Here is a 22212-nt window from a genome sequence, read left to right as displayed (position 1 = left end):
CAATGCTGTCTGCAGGATCAACACCACAAATGAATATTTAAAGACACAGCTGGCAATTTTCTATATTTTTCTTATTGTAAACAAATCTCACATGCAGAGCCGAGCCAACAATTAACCGTTCCTACTTAAAAGTATTGTGTGTTTATCCAAAGCCTGATATATCTCATTCCACTGTGCCGTAGAATATAAAAACTATTACCATGTTCCTTCACCCTGACGAGTTTTGGTATAGTTATTTACAATGTACAATATAGTACAAAGTCAAGAGGTTATAATATGTAGCACAACAAGCTAGCGAAGCTCAGTATATGGCACCATGTTCCTGCCCACACAGTGGTGTTCGGCTTACAAAGTGCTCTCAAGACAATAAAAAAGGTTATTGTTGTTATTAGTCTTTGGAGCTGTTTGGAGTAAGGGGTAAGATATATCAGACTTTGGATACACACACAATATACTTGTAAGTAGGATCAGTTTATTGTTGGTTTGGCTCTGCACATGAGATTTGTTGACAATAAGAAAAATATAGGAAATCGCCAGCCTTATCCTCTAAGCCAGTGGGAAACACTGATGGAAAACCTATAAGCACATATGAGCATGGTCCTATTCATCCATACCTTTACTCTGGCCACAACACCTGTGTTTTCCAGTGACATGGACCATCTTTCATCTATACAGCATACAGCATTCTCTCATCTACGTTTCTGTTTGATTGAACACTCAACATCTGCAAATTAAAGGCATAAATTAGAGGATACCAGACATTATTTACAAAGTGTTTTCTATAGTTTCAACTGGTGTTCTGTGGAAGTTTTGGGAAACATAATCTGATGTATAAATATGACAACATCACCCAGGACAACAAAATCATTCACTATTCACCCTACAGACCTCTAATGGGGAATTCCCTGTATGGTTAATAGAGATACAGACATTCTTTCCATTCAAATAACGGATTATTGAGCAGGCTGACTGTTTGCATTGGGAAAACTAACGTTGACTTAGTGGTGTGGCCAAGGATCCACATCTGCAAGCAGACTTTTTTCCAGTGCTATAACAGTGGGATACTTGAATTTAAAATTAAAGAAAAAAGTTGAATGTCAGCGAAAGCCTGCTTGAAATAACTAAACTGTCCTGCACACAGTTGAACCATGTTGATGCCTGTTCCATGCAAATACAAGAAGTGTTTGTATGATAGACTTCTGAGGAATAACTGTGTGGCTAAAGGGGTTTTTCTTTTAACACACAGTACCTTTTCTTGAAAGTCAATTCTGTTTTAGGAGATATAATAACCAGAAGGGAGTGAAATTCAGAAGAATGGATAACGACACATTGATGCTGAGGAGCTTGAGGCATTTACTCTCATGTTAGCAACAGTTTGCCAATCATCAACATACAGTCAGCGGGAGTGGTAGTCTTCAAGTGGTGGTTTAAAGTATTTATTCAGTCTACAGACTTCATTAGCAATCACCCCAGAACTACCACAGATTCATATGCCCAGCTGCTGACTCACTTATTTGTAAAAATGATGCTTGGGAATCATAGATCAAGAAGGGAAGGGGACCTCTATGTGACTAGGGAGCAGAATTTTGTGCTACATCCCTTATGATAGCTGAAAGTGGGATGTTCTGGAGATAAATGACAAAAAGCAAATACACAAAGGAACAAAAAGCAAAAACAAACATTTCACCCCTCTAAATTTCCTGCAGTAATGTAACAAAGCATCATATTTTAGAAATTGCCATATGATTTAAATGTAAAACCTGAATTTGCAACGTTAAAGGACAGGTTCACAGTTTTTCAGTTTTTCTTAAAACAATAGTCTGGTTCCCAAATGAACATTGGAATAGGTTTTTCTTGCTGTAATCATTCCTCCTGTTCATACTGGCCATTAGAAGATCCCTTCATAATGCACTTACAATGTAAGTAATGGGGGCCAAATCCACAAGTCTCCTTCTGTGCAAAAATGTATTTAAAAGTTTATCTCAAGGTAATATGAAGCTTCAGCCATCCAAATATGTCAAATCAAGTAGACATCTTTCAACATTAGTGTCTTTAATGCCAAAGTTCCTCTTTTTGTTACTTTACTTACAACACAGCTCAATGGGGAAACACTGTCTGAGGAAAAACAAAGGGGGACTTTTATGCTAAAAAAGACTCTATATCCACTTGATATGACTAACTCAGACTGCTGAAGGCTCATATAAGCTTCAGATAAACTTTTAAATTGCACAAAATGACTGTGTGGACACACTGTGGATTTTGGCCCCCATCACTTACATCAATAAAGCATTTGAAGGGAATCTTTTAACAGCCAGTATGAACAGGAAGAATGATTACTGCCAGCAAAACCTCTGTCCGTGTTCATATGGGCACCTGACTGTTGCTCCTCGCTTTAATAGTGCCTCCAGATTCCAAATAGTTGAGTGGAAATAGACCTATGATGAGTGAACAAATAAAAAATAAAAATAGGCTACTTCAAAGGCTACTTGAGAAAACATGACTACTTAGTTACTTTCCACCTCTATCCCGCAGGTTGCTTTTGTTTTCACTCCGGAACAAGTGGCCGTTTCATGTGGGTTATCGTAAGTTGTAGGGTTTCCGTAGGTGTTCCTGAACGCATCACGGAGGGCTGGGCGCTGCTGTGTGCCGGAGCCTCACCCCTCCTTTGAGCTTTCAGTCTCTATTCGTATCCTCAGCCAGGCAGGTCGCTGTTACGTAAAGGAAACAGCAGCTGCGTCTCGTCTCACCGGGAAATTCTCCTCACTGCTGTCGCTCTCAGTCTCAGACATGGACACTGAGCTACAGAGGCGCACACATTTTCACTGAGGATTTAAACTCACCTGAATGAACTCTTGACTTGGACGAAAGAAAACCTGCGGCCACAAGACCAGAGTCCAGCCACCGGAGCTATGTAAGGTCACATTATATAATAATAGTGAATCTCACATTTAAAGTTTCTAATTACCACATGTGTGTGTGTCTGGAGTCGCTCCTTCACACTCGTCCCTCTTTCTTCACACGTTCATGCGGATTTTTTCGCCTACTTCTGTCAAACTGACAGCTTGAATGTTTTTTTCACACCTGATGTACTTTTTCCTTGTGATATTTTCCATCTAGCCTCCACAAATAACAGCACTGTTGTAATAACGCTCTGCTTTGCATGATCCCTTGTCCCACTACAGTAGGTCTATGATATGTTGTCTGATATTGAGATGTGTTGCTTTTTTCCCCAAATCATATCTCTCAAATTAATTGTTCTTGATGCACTTTTCATGATGAGAAACAAGAGTCACCAGAAATAATAACTTAACGACACATGTAATTTAACATTTCACGTAACAACTTGTCAGAAACAAACTACTACTGCCTCTGCTGCCTCTGTTGCTGTCTCTGCTGCTGCTGCTGCTGATGATGATGATGAGGGGGGGAAACAAGCCGCGGCTTGAGACTGGCAGGGTAGTGAGTCAGACCAGGATGAATAGTTGGCGAGGTGGAGTCCTCCGGGGGGACAGAGCTTCCCTTGCATGTGGAAAATAGTTTTAAAATGGGCTAATCTAATTGTTTCCAAAGCAGAGGGGGAAGCAGGAGCCTGAAACATATGGATGGACCATCATCATCATCATAGTGAGGTTGTAGTTATACGATTTTGCCTGTGTGAAGTGTGCAGCTCTGAGAAACTGAGCATCAAGGTTTTGACTCGCTGTATCAGCTTAATGAGGTTTGTTTTTATAGCACAACAAAGCCTGCAGGCTGGAGATACACAGCAAAGAAATTTAGATAATCAGATTTTTTTTTTTGTATTCCATTTGCAAGATATCGTGAGCATAGACTCTTCATCCTCTTCTGGACCCTTTTTCTCTCTTTATCTCCTCACTGCTGTTTTGTCTCAATATGGTTTCACACCCCTGTATGGTTAAACTTTCTTTTAGAACATCTCATTGGTTAATTCATGAGCTTGCTGAATTAGCCCAGGTTATATTAGTCATAAACATTTTCTCTATTGATTTTCCACTAGATTTATTATATTAGAATATATACAGTATGTATAGATTTTGTGATAAATCTGTGCATATACTTTAATAGAGGAATTCATTCATATTAACCATTACTAGTCCTAAAAGCACTGGTTTGGAGAGGACAAAGAAACTTATTGTTAGTATTTGTGCAAATGAGGGGCCAGGATCCGGCTTCTTTAATCTAACATGCAAATTTAAAATGAATGTGAAACCTGTCACTGCCACCTGGGGCTTATATCGACATTTCTGCCTGTGAGGGTAAAAAAGCTAAAGGCGCAGAAAATTAATTGATGTGTAAAATGCTGAATGTAATAATTACTTTGACATAAGTCGTTTTAATTGATTTTTTTCAGTGGTTTCAGGAAGAAACAGAGTTGCAAATGAGATCCAAAAACCTCTTTCATTTAAAAATGGACAACTTTTCATGGTGATAAATTCAAAACTTTAATGACTTGAGGTTACTGGCACCGAAGAAAATGTTTAATCTTGTCTGTTTTTAAAATAACACCACAAACTCCATTTAAATATTACGTTTTATAAAAAAAAAAATCAATCCCAGCAGTCTCTGTTCCAGGTAACACAGAGACGTTTCTTTCTGATGATGAAAAACTCTGCTTGACACTTCATTACGTGTCCTTGCTGCTGCAGATGTTGTCAGAGTCAGTCAGCAGGGTTTGTTTTGAGGGCGATTAGAGGTGTGTGCCAAACGTGGGAACAAATGTGATTAAATACATGAGATGCTGCTCAGAGTTCTTCTTCACGTGTTATTTTGTCCTGCAGTCGTTGCTTATGCAGATGACAGTGCTTTGTCTTGTTTTTGGTTATTTGTGTATCCTATGTGACAGTCAGCTACTTTTTCAAGAGGATCATATGACACATTAACACACTGACAGACTCTTCTACACATGCACAAGTTTCCAAACACATTTACAAATTGATTTGCAAATGATTACCTCTCTGCACATACTGAACACACAGTTCTTGGCATGAACACCCACACACTATAGCTCATCCACTGTGGTGTTTTTCATAGTGTGCTGTGTTTGTTTTGGTCTAGCATATCAATGAATTAATTGATGTGGTCTGTGGCTTGTGTGAAGTCACACTGTATTAATTAATTGCCACCCTGCTCTTGTTTGAGATCAAAACAAGCAACGGAAAGCTTTATAATAAAGGGCAGTATCTGTCAAAATAAAGAAAAAAACTTGTTATTAAGACAAGAAATGTTTGGGTAGACATGATTAAAATGTCCTGAGGGGAATTGAAGGTTGGATTTTGAGTTTCAGAGAGAATACTAATTAAATAGCTCGTTCTTATCTAACTGTGGGCTGTCGTTCTTTGAAATGATTCTTGCATATATTGGTGACCCCTGGAGACCAGAGACATGGTCAAAATAAAGATGTGATTTTGCTGCAATATTCCTCCCTTGTTCTGAGTGGCAGAATTTTCTATTGTCATGAATGAACAGCTGTTGTGGAATATTTTATTAGTGAAGGGGAAGAGTAGAAGAGTGGGAGGTGTTCCCATCAGTGAGAGATCTGCCTCTGAAATCAGATCCATCTGAGAAATCCTTTGGTGTCTTCTTGTGCCACTGCTAGAGAAATTGCCTCTGCCGTCTTTCTGTCTCTGCACCTTTTCGAGGAGTATTTTTTTTAATTCAAGTGCTTCTCCTTTATGTGATACCCCCATTTATTCTAATCATGACACAGGTCTTTAGTCCTACTAGAGTCAAAATGTTCTTACCTGTAGCACTGCTTCAAATCTGTCTTTATAATCACCTCAAGCAAAACCCCCTCTGTTTCTTTCTTTCTCTCCTCAGTGAGATTCACCTCAGGCAAAGCCCAGCTAGGCCATGCTCATGCTATGAACATTACAATGTAAGTATTGCGGTATATAGACAATTATACCTTCTACAGATTAAGGTGTGAATGTGGGTGTTGTTCAATCTCAAAACAGTAGTCTGAAATTAGGTGTATTGTATTATTTGGATTTGGGGAGATAAAATAACACTAACATTGTCTAGCCTCCAAAGGATTATGATTAGTTATGATTATAAATCAACCAATTAGCAACATTAATCATAAAATAAAAATCTAAAGCATATGAAATTGCAGAATTGCAATTCTCTTCTTTGCTGCTCAAAGTCTCAGCTGAATGTGTGACAGGAACAACGTCACACCGGTACAACGTTTCGGTCTGTCTGACCTTTGTAAGGTATACTGTATCATTATACATTATATCAGGACAGATTATTTTCATTATTGTTTAATCTACTGATTATTTACTGTCATATATAACAAGAAAAGACACCAAATATTCACATTTGAGAAGCTAGAACCATCAAATGTTTGCCTTTGTTGCTTGAAAAATGACTGAAATTATTAATCAATTGTTAAGATAGTTAGCAGAGTAATTTTTTGTCAATCGACTGCTTGATTAATCAACTAATCATTGCAGTTCTACACTGTATATATATATATCATTATATAGTACAGAATATATTACTGCCAGAAAACATAATTATGCAGAAAGTATTGTTTTAGACAGACCATTTTAGGAAGATTTATTAATAAGAAAGTGGCATAATGGTGCAGCGTAGAACCTTAATGTCGGAACAGGTGATAACAGCACAGCTGAGTAAATGTGTCTAGATGTCAATTAAAACTTGGCTAAATGTTGCTGAAAAGTTAAACTATATTAGACAACTTTTGTTTCAGCTGCACTTCATTGACTATATTTCAATATGTGGATTCAACACAATTTTGGGGACATACTTCAAATTCAGACACTGTCACTCTCACTACAATGTTAATGCAAGAGTTTACGAGTGAGATGTCACTGGAGTAATGGTGGCTTGTTTACTTCCACCTACAACCCAAAGTTGTTTATAACCTACTGAAAGTTGAGCAAGCCTGGGCAGCAATGCAGAAGAGTCATTAATGCAAGCTACTGTCCAGTGTCTTGTGTCAGAGTGCTTCACAGGAGAAGCTCTGTGTCAGATGAGTCATTGCAGAGAAGTTGGTCAACCAGTTCTTCCACTGTACTGCGGAACTGTGGCAAACACATGTGTCCCGGCACTGGATTACTCAAAGTGGCATACAAAGTCCCCACTGTTTTCTCATGAATGATAGCTTTTCTTTTGTCATCAGATTTGGAGATAATCATTGTTTTCGTTTCATTTCATCAAGTGTAGATTATTTTGATTCCTTTGAATTGTACATAATCTGCAGAGTTGACGCCCATTTCAAGCTAATTCAAAATGCTGCTGCAAGAGTATTCACTAGAACACAGAAAATAGATTATACAATTGCATCAGGGTTTTAGATATTAAAAGTTATTGCTACAAACATGTTAAACACTGCTTTATGTTTATATAGCAACCTTAAATCAACTACTACCCTTGATACCTGACTTGTTTAATTTCTGCTTGTTCACTATCTAAACTGCAAAGGTTTTTTGCTCTTTATGCACCTGTTGTCTCAGTTTTAGTTTGCTTTTGCTTCTTATTTCATGTTGTACTGTTGCAGTTTCTCACTTCCATCTATCCATTATTGCTTATCCCCTCTTTGTCTCTCTACAGGGTTTGGTCTGTAATGTTGTCAGTCCTGATGCATATTTTTCTGGTGTCCCATGGTGAGTTCCACGTCTAGCACAACATCTGTGACCTCTCAGTGTGTGTGTGGTGTCTTCTTCCAACTACCACTAGTTTTCTTTTTTCAAAATAATCAATGTGAAACTTGCTTGCATCTGTAGTGAAGAGATAAGCTTACCTCGGAAAGTTTCACAATTAGTTTTTTGTGGAAAATTAGAAGAATGTTATGCTCCAAACAATCCAAAATCACACATCACAGTATTTCTCTCCTCAATCTCTTGTGGAGGGACACAATGTTAACAGCAGTGACAGGAATGGTAGAGGCCTTGGCATAGCAGCTTACACAAGCAGCTAATTTTGTACTTCTGTTGTATTATGTCATCATGCCAAAGTAATTTGAATGCATTGTAGTAGATATCTGCTTTGCATGCATGCAATATCCAGCTGAAGTTTTAAGTTGACTTCAGATCCAGCCATAGCAGTGTTTCTGCCGCCACTTCTGAGTTAAATGATATAATTTCTGCTGTTGATGAAAAACAAGACTTAAGTGAAACTTTAAAATCTGTCAAACATCTTTGTTGGTTATGTAGGAGTTTGTTTCAGCATCGCTTTTCCTCTCTCTAATTATCATTATCAGTTAATCTATAAATCAATCTAAGTTTCCCTTTATGCAGATGACACATTATTCTATGCCATAGCTTATCCCTGAAAACCTACAAACTCTTATTGATCTTAAATGGGTATTGAATGCCAAACATAAATAAATAGCTCTTTACAAACCTCACACATGCCTTAAATATTGAACAACTGACATCTAAGGGTCAATGAAGGATAAATAATCTTGTAAATATCATTTACAAGAGCTCACAAAAAATTTAGACTGTTTAGCTTTCTGTGTAGACACACACAAAAATGATTTTCTTGTACAATCAGGCAACATTTTTTTCATTTAAAAATCTGGACAGTGTTGATATTTAGATGTATGAAGCATCATCTACACGAATGTCATTAGATATCTTATGCAACAGGACTCTATTGTTTATAATCTGTCACAACACATCAGTGTGATTTGTACCAGTGTGAATGTTAGTCTTCTTAGATGAAGGTAGTATTTGTGTCCAATCCTGAAATACCTAATGGTTTTTCAATTATTGTTTACACTTCAGCTTTCAACTGACATTTCATTCTGTGATAGCACTCAGCTTTTGAAGAGTTGACAATGGGCATGATGTGTAAGTCTATATTATATCCTGAGACACTGGACACAGCAGTCTCATACCATTATTGACACATGGATCCTTAAGATATGTGTTACAGATGACAGATTTCCCCTGTGTATGGCTTGTGTGGTTAGAGCTGTCAAAATGAAAACTTCTTCTTTGACAATACAGTACATTATCCACTACCAGCTGTCAAACCTACATGATGACTTTCACCTGGACCAAATCAATAACACGTCAGGTGTGCTCTAACAAAACCTTAGTCTATTTCTCAGATTCTTTCTCCATTTTTTCACAGCATGGCCATCAGTTGTTTCCTCATTTTAAAAGAGCTGTTAATATTGCAAAACCTTTTGGGGAATAGAAACCAAAATCAAAGGGACAAAAAATTAAAATGACCTTCATCTAAGCTTTTGTTCGCAAATTTATTCCCATCAATTTTGCCTTTTGGTCCTTTTACTCTATGACAATCTGTTAATATTACATATCTTTTATTAATGATAAAACCTCAAACAACTTGTTGGTACATTTTTAACAATTCAACATAACCTTAGACAAAAATATATATTTTTTATTTAACTTACATGACATCTGTACAAATAGATTTTGACAGCAAAAGAGAACTATTCCATTGCTGCTCACATTGTTTAAAAATTGGTTCTGTTGTACACAGAAAGTACAAAATTTAAAATATGAGGCCACTGTGAATATATTGTATATTTCACATGAATGTGTCAAACCTGAGCTAACCCCCCTGCCTCTCTGTGAGCAGGTGCTCTGTGTTTGGAGCCCAAGGAGGGAGCCTCTGTCCAGGCAGGTGCTCTGAACCTACCATGGCAGGATGAGCTGTGCTGTGACTCACCTTCAGGCCACCTCGCTGTGGAGGAGGACGGCACGCACACACTGGAGAACCGCACAACCGCTCTGAACAACCTCTCTGAATCAAACCTCCCACACTATCCTCACTGCAGCTTCAGGAGCCTGACAATCACATCACGTCATCACAAGCCCTCTGGCGGTAATAATCTTTTTAACAAATGAATCATATCTGTCATTGTTGTTGAGTACTGTGAACCACACATTTGCCGTCTTGCATAATTAAAAAATGTTGACTGGCTTGTCGTGGCTTGTCAGGATTCTCCTGTCCTGGTTACATTTTTTAAACGAGAGTCAGCATGTAGGGAGTTATTTAATTTCTTCTCTTTCGTTTTTATTGTCACGTATTGAAGTCAAATACAAACCCATTGATATTAAACTGTAATAGACAGGTTTTACAGTGGTTGATTCAGGCTTCAGGCTCAACCTTCCACAATCACTTGACAACATACAGTCAAAGTTGAAGTTTCTTATAAGTTTTCTCCAACTGAAACAATATGTCTTTTAGGACAATCAAAATTCACAGACTGAAATACCAGAGGCCGCTCTGTCTACTCTGCATCAAGCTTAATGAACCAGACTATCTGGTAACTACTTTTACTTACAAGTAGTGTGGCACTTTGGCCAGTGGGTCGCCTTAACTTGAATCAAGGAACATGCTCACTTAAAGCTGGAATTCAGGACTTTTACATATAAATGAACGTCCGTTACATTCAAGCCCTTGCCAAATGAATTCACACAATGCTGATTTAGCCCATCACCGCCAGATAAATCTGTCTGTATTTCACAGTATACAGAGTTCTTAAATCTGGTGTGTAGTATGACATTCCCGCACTGGTGCACAGGTAGTGCCGAAGCTAAGTGTCCCAGAATGCATTTCACACCAACTGGCAGCGATGGCGGAGACTAAGCTGTTGTAATTTTTGCTGTAGGACTGTTAATATGTCACTAAAGTTTTAATATTTTTGCAGAAAGTAACCATTTAGATTCCCAATATGTGGTAAGTTTAATGCCTATTTGGAAATTTGCACCGACGTTTGCGGAGATGTTAGGAGCCACTGGCTGGTGTGAGACCAGCTGGTCGGAATACGCCATTAAGCATATTGACAGTGTTTTTGTAAATACTCTCAGTGCCAGAAAGGGGAGACAAAACGTTCTGCACTGCAGGTTTAATCATTAACAAGCCTTACCTTTCTTTATAATCTTATCCTGGAATGTTGCAGGCTCAAAGGTTTTGTTTAGAGGTTCAAAGATCCTGGCTTTTTTGTTTTTTTTGGCTCTGAGCGTTGGATTAGATGTGACGTGACGTGCAGAATCGTCCAGTATCAACGTAATTACTAGGTTACTGGGCTGGCTTACACACTACTAAGATTTTAAGGAATCTTGTTGGAGTTTTTGACCACTGGTGTTTTGAGGAGTGAGTCCCTGTTTTGTTAGTATTTTCTGCTCTTCTAGCAGGTGATGTGATACACATTCCATATGATGGTCTCATGCTATGCCTTGCTTGACTCCAGACAAAACATATGATAAAAATAGTAGTCAGTACAAGACAAACATGATGTTCATTTATGTTCCCTCATACAAAGGGAACATAAATGAACATCATCATCATCCCTCTGTATGAGGGAACATAAATGTAACTGTGTTTGTTTACAAGACAACCTTTAAGTGAAACACTTATAATCCTAAGTGGCAACAGGGTAGCTTAAGTGGCTCTTGCTCATCAGAACAAACAGCAGGGATAGTGTGACAGAGCCTTATGATTCTGCCTGCAGCCCCGTCACTTGTCAGTGATAGAGATGCCCCAAAAGATCAGTGTGACATACTCATTACACTTTAACGACTTTTCATTTGGCATCCCTCCCGGCCTCCCATCAGGGTGTGTGACCATGAGAGTCTTGTGCTGTGATCAATTCACAAGATGTTCTGGCTAATAAAGATTCCCTCTTCCTTTTATCAGATAGCACACTAGAATCAAACCAGCTGTTATTACTTCTTCTACTGATCTAGAAATGGTTCAGCACCACTATTTTCTAGCAAAGGAAGAAATAATAGGGGTTGTTAAGTTTAAAAAGCAACTGCAGGCCAGTTAACATGAGGCACAATTATAAAACGCTCTCTTGATATTGTCAGTGTGGAGGTGAAGATGGGGATGAGGCGATATTTAAACACGAGGGAGGTGAGGAGGATTTGTTTGTTTGCATCGATCCATGAGGCACAGTGACGCATCCATGTCAATGGTGATTAGCTAAACCCTTTCCAGCCCCTCCAAGCAATGATAATTTAACAGAGAATTTAAGTGCCTGTGCTGTGCCCCCTGATTGTGTTATGAGGCCTTTTGACTGTCAGGAGTGTGATTCATCTCCTGTTAGACACAATCCAAAGTGAATAGAGTATGTTAAGAGATCCTTACATTTCATTTCATCATTTTACCTGTTCAACTACTCAGATCTTTTGTTGCTTTTAGCAATAAAAATGTCCCCAAGATCGGTGTGGGTTAATGATTGCAGACAGTTGTGCTTGAACATAGAAATACAGTTTTATAAATATGTGGATCTCTGGCCAGGACAGGTCCTAGATAATAATCTACAGTAGAGTCTGCAACATGCAAAATATTTGACATAAATACTTACCATTTGCTTTCATATAATCTGCAATCTGTATCTTATGTATGCAACATTAACTAGCAGACGTGGTTGTAAATTTTGTCCAACTGGAAGTAAAAACTGTAATTTTATACACATTTTATATCAGAACTAAATTGGCAACTGTGTGTGAATGACAGATTAGCTAAGAAAGAGAGAAAAAAAAAACCTTATTTGACTTCAAATGGATGAATCCGAGACTTTTAAAATCTTCTTTTTTTTCCCTCCATGACTAAATTGTTTGGCAGGAGGAGCCCTGTCACCATATTGTTGATTGCAGCAATAATATTTCTCTTTGTTGAAAGTATGAAGTTCCCAAGCAGAGGCTTAGTTCTCAGAATATTAAGCTAGGCCATTTTCTCAGAAGCCTTTATTAGAAAATGACAGTCAACTGGTGGAGATGGCGCCGATGGTGCTACTAACATGCAAATGTAATTTCTTGTCAGGCACCTGTTTGGACATGCTGTGCAGAATTGATGAAAACTGGGAGAGTTTTACTTGTGATCTTCAGCCTCACGGCCCACCATCAGACACACCGAACCTTATGGCAGTTAGTTTACAGCGCCTGCCGTGAGTATGAAGCTGCACCCTCTTATTGTTTCATTCCTGTCTTGCTTCTCCACAATGTGTGAATGAGTCTGTGTGTGTGTGTGTGTTTGTGTGTGTGTGTTTAAGTCTGAGCTGAAGCTTTCCCGACTGCGCAGCGGGAGGTTAACCATGTGTGTTTGCTTTGATCAGTAGAGGGGAAGCTGTGTGATATCACACTGGCTCCAGCCTTTTATTGTGGTTGGGATAAAGAGACCAATTCACAATTGATCTAAGGCACATTTGACAAGAGATGAAGGACAAAGTAAAACTCTTGTTGTGCAGTCAAGGTTCTGAAATGTTTGTTTCAAAAGTCAACATAATATGACAAAACACTCCCACCTCAAGGTCCATTCAATAGCTGTTCTGGAGTTTTCGATCATTTCACATAGGGCTGCAATTAATGAATATTTTCATTTTCGATTAACCTGTCAATTATTTTCTCGATTAATTGATTAGTTGTTTAAACTATAAAATGTCAGAAAATGGTGGAAATTGTTGATCACTGTTTCCCAGAGGCCAAAGTGACGTCCGTAAATGTCTTATTTTGTCCCAAACAACCCAAAGATATTCAGTTTACTATCATAGAAGACTAAAGAAACCAGAAAATATTCACATTTAAGAAGCTGGTTTTCTGAAGTGACTTTAAGTGATTCATTTTCTGTTGATCAACTATTTAATCGACTAATCGATCCAACTCTAATATCACACAGTCTTCATTAGCAGGTGGAGTTACTTGTCATGGAATTGTGGATGTTTAAATTTCCATTTTTTCACTCTACTTTAAGGACTTCTCATCTATGCTGATGATGATCATGTGATATGATCAAAAGCTCCAAAACAGCTAATAAATGGACCTTGAGATTAGATTATTATGTCCATGAAATGGTCTTATTTTGATTACATGTTGAAGTCACAGAAACATGTTGTTTCCATCTTTTTGCTACTTTTTGGACTTTCAGTGATATTTAGTTTTGATTACATTACATTCACTGAGAAAACAGAGTGACCAAAGCATTTTTTGTATCCATTTCCAGCTCCCAGAGCGGGGGCTCTGAGGTCAACGATGGGAACACTGCATCTTATAATCCTGTTGTCTGTGAAGCAGAGGATTCCTTCATGTGCTCACTTGCGCTTGACTCTACAAGCTTCGTTACCATGGTGACCGTCAGCATCTCTGGCGCTGTAGCTCCACCAATTCTTCTCAGAGTTCCAGCCCGACCTGGTAAAAGAGGGATTTCTTTCTTTTTTTACTCTTTCTTTGTTTTATATTACAGTAACACATTACAGTTTGTCTTCCCTTTTTATAAGAGGTTTACAATGATCCATAACTTCTTGATCCACTTCAGTTAAAACAACTAATAAACTTTAGTCTCTCAGAATCAAAGAGCAAGGGCTTCTTTCTAAACTTACTATTTTGAATCCACATTCAGCAGGCAGTCATACGGGCATAAATCTGTCCCAGAAGAGGCAGATTTCCTGTTTCCTGTAGTAAAGAAAAGTACTTTACTATGGCCATGGTAGAGAAAACTAAATAACTTCATGGCCTGATTCTACTGCGCTTAAAATAGTGTATTCTTCCTGTCCAAAAAAACCCCCAAACATTTACCATAAGTGACCAAGTAAGTTTAAAGTAAAAGCTTCACATTTCCATCAGCTGTAGATACTTTACTTATAAGAGGTTTATAAAACTTCTCTCTTTACCACCACAATTTGAATCAGGCATAATTTGTAAGATGTAACTAATGGCTGTACTGATGATTAATTAATTAATGATGTAGTATTTCTTTATAGATCGTAAGGATAGTACGATAGTAAGGAGCTGTTGGTAAGGACAAGATTTAAGTAATTAGGTACAACTAAAAATAAATCAAGCCATTAGTTACAAGTTATATGTAAACTTCATATCATATGCCTTAGGAGAAAGTGGAACCTGTTTCCCAGTAAGTTAGTAACTAACATACAGACTTACATTCGCCCTACCTCTGGGCAACTTCTGCAATAAAACTCCACCTTCCTCGATCCTAAATTATATCTGTGGTGCAAGTCATTTTTTAAATTTGCATTTTTGGTAAACCATCTTTCCCTCAGCTTGCCTCATTTATCTGTGCTTCAGTAAATAATTTCCTACATTTCTTACAATGCAACCCCAACGGTACTGCATTAACTCCAGAAACAACAAGGCAAGAGTCTTTCTAATTAAGTAAAAGCAGGAAATGCATTTCCGACTTCAATGAATGAAGGATGCACTGTTCAAGTTTACTACAGCAAGTCATTAGCAGCAAGTTCCTGGCATTGTTCAAAGTTACCGAATTACTGGCATTAGAGTAGCACGAAAAAAACAGCCATGTGTGAAGATGATCCAGCACACTAATGTTTAAAACACCAACCACTACGAGGCTGAATCTGGACAGATAAGGTGAAAGACTTTCATTTGGGTGTGATTGGCCGACGTGACTGGAATACAGCCGAGAGTAGCTGAGACACAGTCTTGTGTGTGCGTGAACTAGGCTGTGAGATCTCTACAGTGATAGACAAGGACTTTCCATGCTGTGTTTGTTCAACTACACCTCTGTGGTTAAACTGACGGAGCATAACAGAAACTAAGTAGTAACCTTATGTTGCCCAAGTTTGTTCACTCTGCATATTTATCCTTTTGCTCCTGTTTTAGTTCACTACAGTGTCACTAATACAGCAGTCATCCTTCTGAGTGTGCTTTTTTTTCTGCTCTTGAAAGAAAAGCTTCAATAATATTTTCTTCCAACCTTTAAATGATATAATACCGATATCTTTGATTAGATAACGATGTTGTTTCTCCTTGACTTACGCGTGCGATTGAGTCTTTCAGAAGTGTCTGTGTGTAAGTGAAAATAAATTGTAAAGTAATTACTCATGCTGTTGAGTAATCTCTTCTCTCCCAGTAGGCATCTTTGTGGTTTTATGAGACTTAATTATCTCTTGTTGTATTTTTCGTAATCAAGTGGTGTATTGGGACATATTTGCATGTCTCATGTGTACAGATAATTCATTTAAAAAATTTAATTTACCAGTTGCACGGTTTGACACAAAATGTATTCATTGACATTTAAGTGCAGAAGCTTCATATATATGTAAAGACCAAAAGGTGAAGTGAATTTGCCATTTATGCCGAGTAGAGAAATTATATGCTGTCTATATTCTTCATTAACTTTGTGCTCAAGTTGTGATTGATTCATTTATTTAATATTGATAATCCTGATATGAGGACTGGAGGAGTATTGATCCTCACTGCATGAAGATAAGTTTAATTACATAAAATGCCAAATTTAGATGAACAGTGACATGAATCAGAGACAGTAAATGACTAATCCTGCTATAAATAAATAATGATTTACCTTAAGGCCACACAACAGATCCTCAAAATCCCTAACAGGTAGAAACTCAAATACAGTAATTTTATGATCCAGAAGGAAAAAACATAATCTTCTAATTTTATTTACAGTTATTGTAATGATCCATAGGATTTAGTAACCCTTGATAATGCCATCTAATATTAAGGCAGAATCCAAGTGGAATTATGATTGTGAGTAAATTGTCTGAAGTGTATTGATTCTGCTGTGGAACATACTGTATACATGTGCTCTTAAAATAATCTATTTTTATGCTACAGCGAAACCCAGTCCTCCCTTCAACCTTTCACATATCCAGACCATCGAGGCAGAACTGATTTTACACTGGGACGACCCAGAAGACTTTGGTTCCGGTCCGCTGAGATATGAGGTCCGATACTCTTCCGACACCACTCATCCAGCCTGGCAGGTGAATACTAACCTGTGCTACCCTAAGCAGGGATAAAATACCATACCAGAGTAAGAGACACCTCCACAGATCTCACTGGCAGTCAAGTGATCTGACATTTACTGTAGGTTTGTTAAGGTCAAGTTACTTTTTACTTTATGTTGAAGCCGAAATGTCACATCTATTATTCTCTGTTTTTAGCAAGAATAGATGCCTCAGTGGTTTCATGTAGCTCAAAACAGGAAGTCTTACGGGTAAAATGCAAAAATATTTCCATCTAGTACAAATGATCAAAGGAAAAGTAATAAAATATAATGCCAAATATTACAGATCATACAGAAGGCCAATTATGACATACGAGAATTGGTTATAAATATTCTTTATGTGAGGCATATGTGCAGAAAGATTACAGCATTTTGTGGAGTAAATAAAACGTTTCTTTTTTAGATGTGTGAAAACAAAACCACATAAGAGAATCATATACAAGTTATGCATTTAGCAAGTCACACAGTCGCCTTTCACTGCAGGAGCGCTGCTTGCAAGCTGAACAAATTTCCACTGTCAAGATCAAGTGCTTATTTAATGTGACTTGCTTGCTTGCAGTAGTGGTTTTAATTGCCTCATAGAGTGTTCTTAGAATTCAACAGTGCACACAGTGTTCAGACACTGTATGATTCATCCAGAAGTGGGACTTTAGACCTATAAGACTCCTATAAATAAATAAAGTATGTTTTCAGTCTCTCACTTTACATCTTTTTAGTTTGGGTGTTAAGAGGAAGTCACATTTGCTATGAATTTGATACTTTTTAATATGAAGTAATGACTTAAGGAAACACCCTTAATTTGTTTCAATATTTGGTATTCATACTAGTAGGAAAAAAAGACAAATCGTCTACCGTTACACTCCTGCTTTGGCTTTGAAAGAGTTTCCCAAATAAGATATTCCCTCTAGAGATTTCTTTTGATTTTACCAAAAAGCATAAGAAACATGTCAGAAATATTCAGGTGTCTACACACACCATCCAGTTATGGATACAGTCTGGTTTTGTGTTTTGGTAACAGTTACAGTTGATGACACAACAAACGATGATAGATTTTGAGTCATTGCTCTCATTACAACATGCCCAACTATGCTCGAGTCAGTTTGTGTAAGTGTTTGTTCATTCCCTCTCTGCTGTCTTCAGATGGTTTCTGTGCCCGGAGAGCCCAGGATGCTTCTGGATCTGAAGCCCAGACTGAACTACACCATCCAGGTTCACTGCTCCAGCTTGGATGAACCTGCACTGTGGAGTGACTGGAGTGAACCGTACCACATCTACCTTGACAGTAAGAAGCACCTTTCACCTGCTTAGACTGAAATTGATAGAGAATAGAATAATACAAGAGTGCAAGTGTTTTCTTTTTATTCTTTTGGTTCTTTTCCTCATACACCTTTGGTGGAAATCACTGACTTAGTATTTGTTTTTTTTAATTCAATATTTTGATCAGATTGTATTTCAGACAGCAGTTTGGGTGCAGGATTGAAAAGACCAAAAAAACAAAAAAACAAATGACAAACTATGAAAATATTTAGAGGGCTATCTACGTCAGTTGTGCAGTTTATTTCCAACTTTCCAGGTTTGCAATTTTATGTTTGCTCTTTTCCTCAGAAAGTCATTGAAATGGAATATAAATCTAATTATGTTGCTTGGCAACATGCTGATAGTTGAGTTACATTATGATTCATTTACAGATTGATGCCTCTAGCCCTTGTTAGAATTAGACATTGAGGTGAGTCACAACAGTAGTTTTTGTGTATATAGTTTTTGTCTTGATAACATTGCGCAGATGTAGCTAAAATTAAATATTAATATAAGATTATTTAATTGCTACTTTGCAATCTGCTGCAGATTTTGTACTTGTTTCTTTCAGTCAGTCTGCCTTAAATATTGCAAGTTGGCTCCTCTGTTTGCAAGTTTGTTGAACAAAATATGGATGGGATGCAAACAGAACACAATAAGAAGACAAACACTCTCAGTTCCCTGCTGATGATTTGAACCTTGACAGCGATCTGTGTTGTTTCAGAAATCCAACAGCTGAGCTGAGTGGCAATTGGGGGATTGGATGATTCTAAAATCAGGGAGCAAAATCATATAATTTCACCTTTTCACTGGCTATCATCCTAAATCAGTCCTGCTGACTGCATTTCAACTTTCATTTTTTGAGAGGTCCTGTAGAAAAGGACTCATCACTGACTGCAGCAGAGCCAACAGCTAACCTCAATTACTTCAGGTAGATTTATTTCAGTGCTCAACTATTGAAAATGAGTCTAGCTCATTAGCCTGAGCCATGAAGAGCTCATTCCAATGTGGCCACATCAATAGGCTCTGAATCAGAGGTCGGTCTCTAAGGTTAGTAACCAGCTATAAATCATAGTATGACACAACAGCCTGAAAAAAAGGAGATTGTCACAGGCAGTATATTAATTCATAGAGCTGAACATGAAGCAGACATATATGTGCAGAAGTTTTAAAAATGATGAAACTGAGAATTGAGAAATGAGACTGAGAATTGTTGGCACACCCATGACCCCTTTTAAATGCCATCAGAGACACAGGTTGGTTGTTAATCTGTTCTCTACAACATCAGACTGTTAATAAAATATTAACACCAGCCTGACGGCTTTTATCAACACAGGGGACAATTCGAGTCTAGTATCTGGCAGTGATTTGTGTTGTGTTTTCATGGTAGAAGTGTGTGTGTGTGTGTGTGTGTGTGTGTAGGCGTTTCTGTTTACAGGAAGGTTGCTCTTCTACTGTAAATCACATGAGAAAACCTGACCATGGTGCAAAAACGTGTTTGTATCATCACAAGTCAGTGTAGGGGTTAAAAGTTTGTGAGACTCAGCAGCTCCTGAGTCATCACACCAAAACAAGCCACTGAAAATGTCCTCTATTGTCTCCAGTGATGGCAGGAAGTCTTCCAAAAACAGCATAATAAAATAATTCAAATGTTTGGAGAAGGTAAAATAATTACTCTTGGAAAAGTTTAGTGGTATAAAATATACATATGCATGTGCATACTATATGCACACAGAAGTACACACAAAGTTTGAAGGCCATTTCAGTTTTCTTTTGTTGAGCTCTTTTCTTTCTTTTCCTTTCTTTTGCTGATGAGTCACAGTCCTTTTTTGCCATTGCTGGCATGCAGTAGTTTGCTTTTCTGCAGATGTTCATCTGAGAAGGTAGTTAGATAACCCTCACACTCAGTCCACGTCTGACCATGTTACAAACAATGGATTTAAAAAATGTTCAAAATTCCTGAAAAAGTTTTTTTTTTTCCCTATTGTAATGATTGTGATTGAAACTGAATGAATGAGAATGACTCAGGAGTTTCTTCGACTGAGGGTTTTGTTCTTTTCACATATGTTTAGCTTTTTGTCTTTTGCTTCTTCCGTTCTGAAGGGTACATTGTCAAAAAACATGATTGCAAAAAGCTAATTGCAAAAAGAGTAAACATAAGATTTATAAAAAAATCAAACCACATAATGATATTTTTTGTGTATGTTTAGCGGTGAGCTACATCCCTGAGAAAGTGGTGGCCCGACCGGGGGAGAACGTAACAGTTTATTGTGTATTCAACGACCACAGCATCAATGCCAGCACGGCCATGTGGATGCTCAACTTCCAACAGCCGCTTCATCGCAGCCAGTACCACCCAGTCAACCAGTGGGTAAGAAAAAACTCTCCTTTCAGGGTTTCGCTCTGTATTTTTGTGTTTTTCTGGGAACATTTCCAAAAAGTTAAATAACTTCCCTGTGAATTTTATAAAAGTACAGTCTATGTAAATAAGTGTATAGATCTGACTCACTGTTACCCAAACCAGGTCAGCCAGATCACAGTGCGCCCTTCAGAGACTCGGATGTATGACCTGCTGCAGTGCACGCAGGAGTGGACCATCCCTTACAGCCAGATCTATGTAGAAGGTGAGCTTTGGTGCACCAGTACTTGCAAACACTAATGTTTAACACTAACTGCTGGACATCTAACTACAATTGTTACATGTCCAGTTGTAAGATACACACATTATATTTACAGTTTAGTAAATTTGTGACCTATTTTTGCAGTGCATTTCACTTCTGATGTTTTGAAGTTGCTCAAGGTCCATGTTCCTATTGTGACAGTTTTCAGCTGCAGTGGACAAAGACAGGAAAGAGACTGGCGTCCTGTAATCCACCGAGGCTATCTCACGTGTTTATTTTTATTTTCCTTTGTATTTCAGGAGCGTCGATTGATATAAACTGTGAAACCAACGGTGATATTGATGCTATGGACTGTAGCTGGAAGAACACACAGTGGACTAAACCCAAATTCAGATTCAGGTAAAGCGGGGTTAACATACAGTAGCTATTTCCTTTTGGTTAAGTGCATTTGAATGTCTTCACAAGCTGTGGCATTGTTAGTGAAGTCTCATATCAACGCCCAGTTTCAGAGTGCTGACAACCTGGAAGTTACTGAACACAGTGTACCAAACAACACATTGGGAACACTCAGGAAATGCTCGTACTCTTTGAAGTGAAACCTGGAAGTTTCTTTGAGCAGTTAACTATTTGTTAATACATCATGGAATTTTTTTAAATTTGAGAGATACAGTATTTTGCTATTTTAAGTTATTTTCAACAATTTAAAGGGTAATTCCCATTTGTTGTATTTATGTAATTCTTATTTGTATAGGAACCTTAGGACCTAGACGGTAATAACAATGCTTCATCAAGTAAATAACTAAGACCTGGGAATGTGGCAACGTCGCTAAAAAGAATTAAGATGAGGCAAGAAACTTGAGCAGTCAGATGATTATACTGGTTTTAAACATTAGCCAAACTTGTGTTCAAAACAAAGGTTAACAGTAGAATTTCAACTCAGACTGTCTGTTGTAAAATCCATCCACGTGATTTTCTTGTGCAATGAGGGGCATTTTTTTGTACATTCACTTTTGGTTTTAGTAGTTCAGAGTCTGGCAGAACTTTTTGTCCTGCCATCATAAATGATAGAAATGTTGGCAAAAAATACTGGTACACATCTGCTACACTTTACTTTTCTGGCATGTGAAACTGTACAGATCAGATTAGTGGAGAGAAAAGAGAGAAACATAACATGAGACCATTTTTCACTGCAGGTGGGCTGATCTGCCATGTGATATAATGGAGGAAAGGGAGAGAGCGGGTGAGAAAGTGGGGGAGATGGGACCTGTTTGCCTTCCAGTCCGGTCCAGGCAAAAAACCTGTACCATCCATCCCCTGAGGATGAACTGCTACAAGCTGTGGCTGGAGGTGCCGTCCCGTCTGGGCCCTATCTGGTCCAAACCTGTGTACCTGTCACCCATAGATCATGGTGAGAAAGATGAATTTGCAAAAAAGGAAGAGACAGTGACTAACTTGTTTTTAACAATTCTTCAATGCTCATCAATCTGTCAAGATGAGAACACATTGTGCTACACTATGTCTTACCGTATGAATGATTTTT

At 38.0% G+C, this 22212-nt stretch overlaps 1 protein-coding gene across 1 annotated transcript in view; it reads left to right on the top strand.

Annotated features, from left to right (window-relative positions):
* Window positions 1-2666: 2666 nt before the first annotated feature.
* Window positions 2667-22212, top strand: part of lepr (leptin receptor) — a 28404-nt gene continuing 8858 nt past the window's right edge. Inside the window, exons 1-12 of the mRNA XM_042417607.1 lie at window positions 2667-2911; window positions 5836-5893; window positions 7597-7649; window positions 9601-9846; window positions 12796-12919; window positions 13972-14159; window positions 16584-16732; window positions 17896-18037; window positions 20262-20422; window positions 20576-20675; window positions 20972-21071; window positions 21866-22080. Of these exons, the coding sequence (XP_042273541.1) occupies window positions 5880-5893; window positions 7597-7649; window positions 9601-9846; window positions 12796-12919; window positions 13972-14159; window positions 16584-16732; window positions 17896-18037; window positions 20262-20422; window positions 20576-20675; window positions 20972-21071; window positions 21866-22080 (1492 nt within the window). The 5' untranslated portion in view covers window positions 2667-2911; window positions 5836-5879. The remainder of the gene's footprint in view (window positions 2912-5835; window positions 5894-7596; window positions 7650-9600; window positions 9847-12795; window positions 12920-13971; window positions 14160-16583; window positions 16733-17895; window positions 18038-20261; window positions 20423-20575; window positions 20676-20971; window positions 21072-21865; window positions 22081-22212) is intronic.

The sequence above is a fragment of the Thunnus maccoyii genome, chromosome 7 (assembly GCF_910596095.1).
Source record: "Thunnus maccoyii chromosome 7, fThuMac1.1, whole genome shotgun sequence".
NCBI lineage: Eukaryota > Metazoa > Chordata > Actinopteri > Scombriformes > Scombridae > Thunnus > Thunnus maccoyii.
The sequence above is the reverse complement of the archived record's forward strand: the minus strand, read 5'-3'. Positions and strand labels throughout refer to the sequence as shown.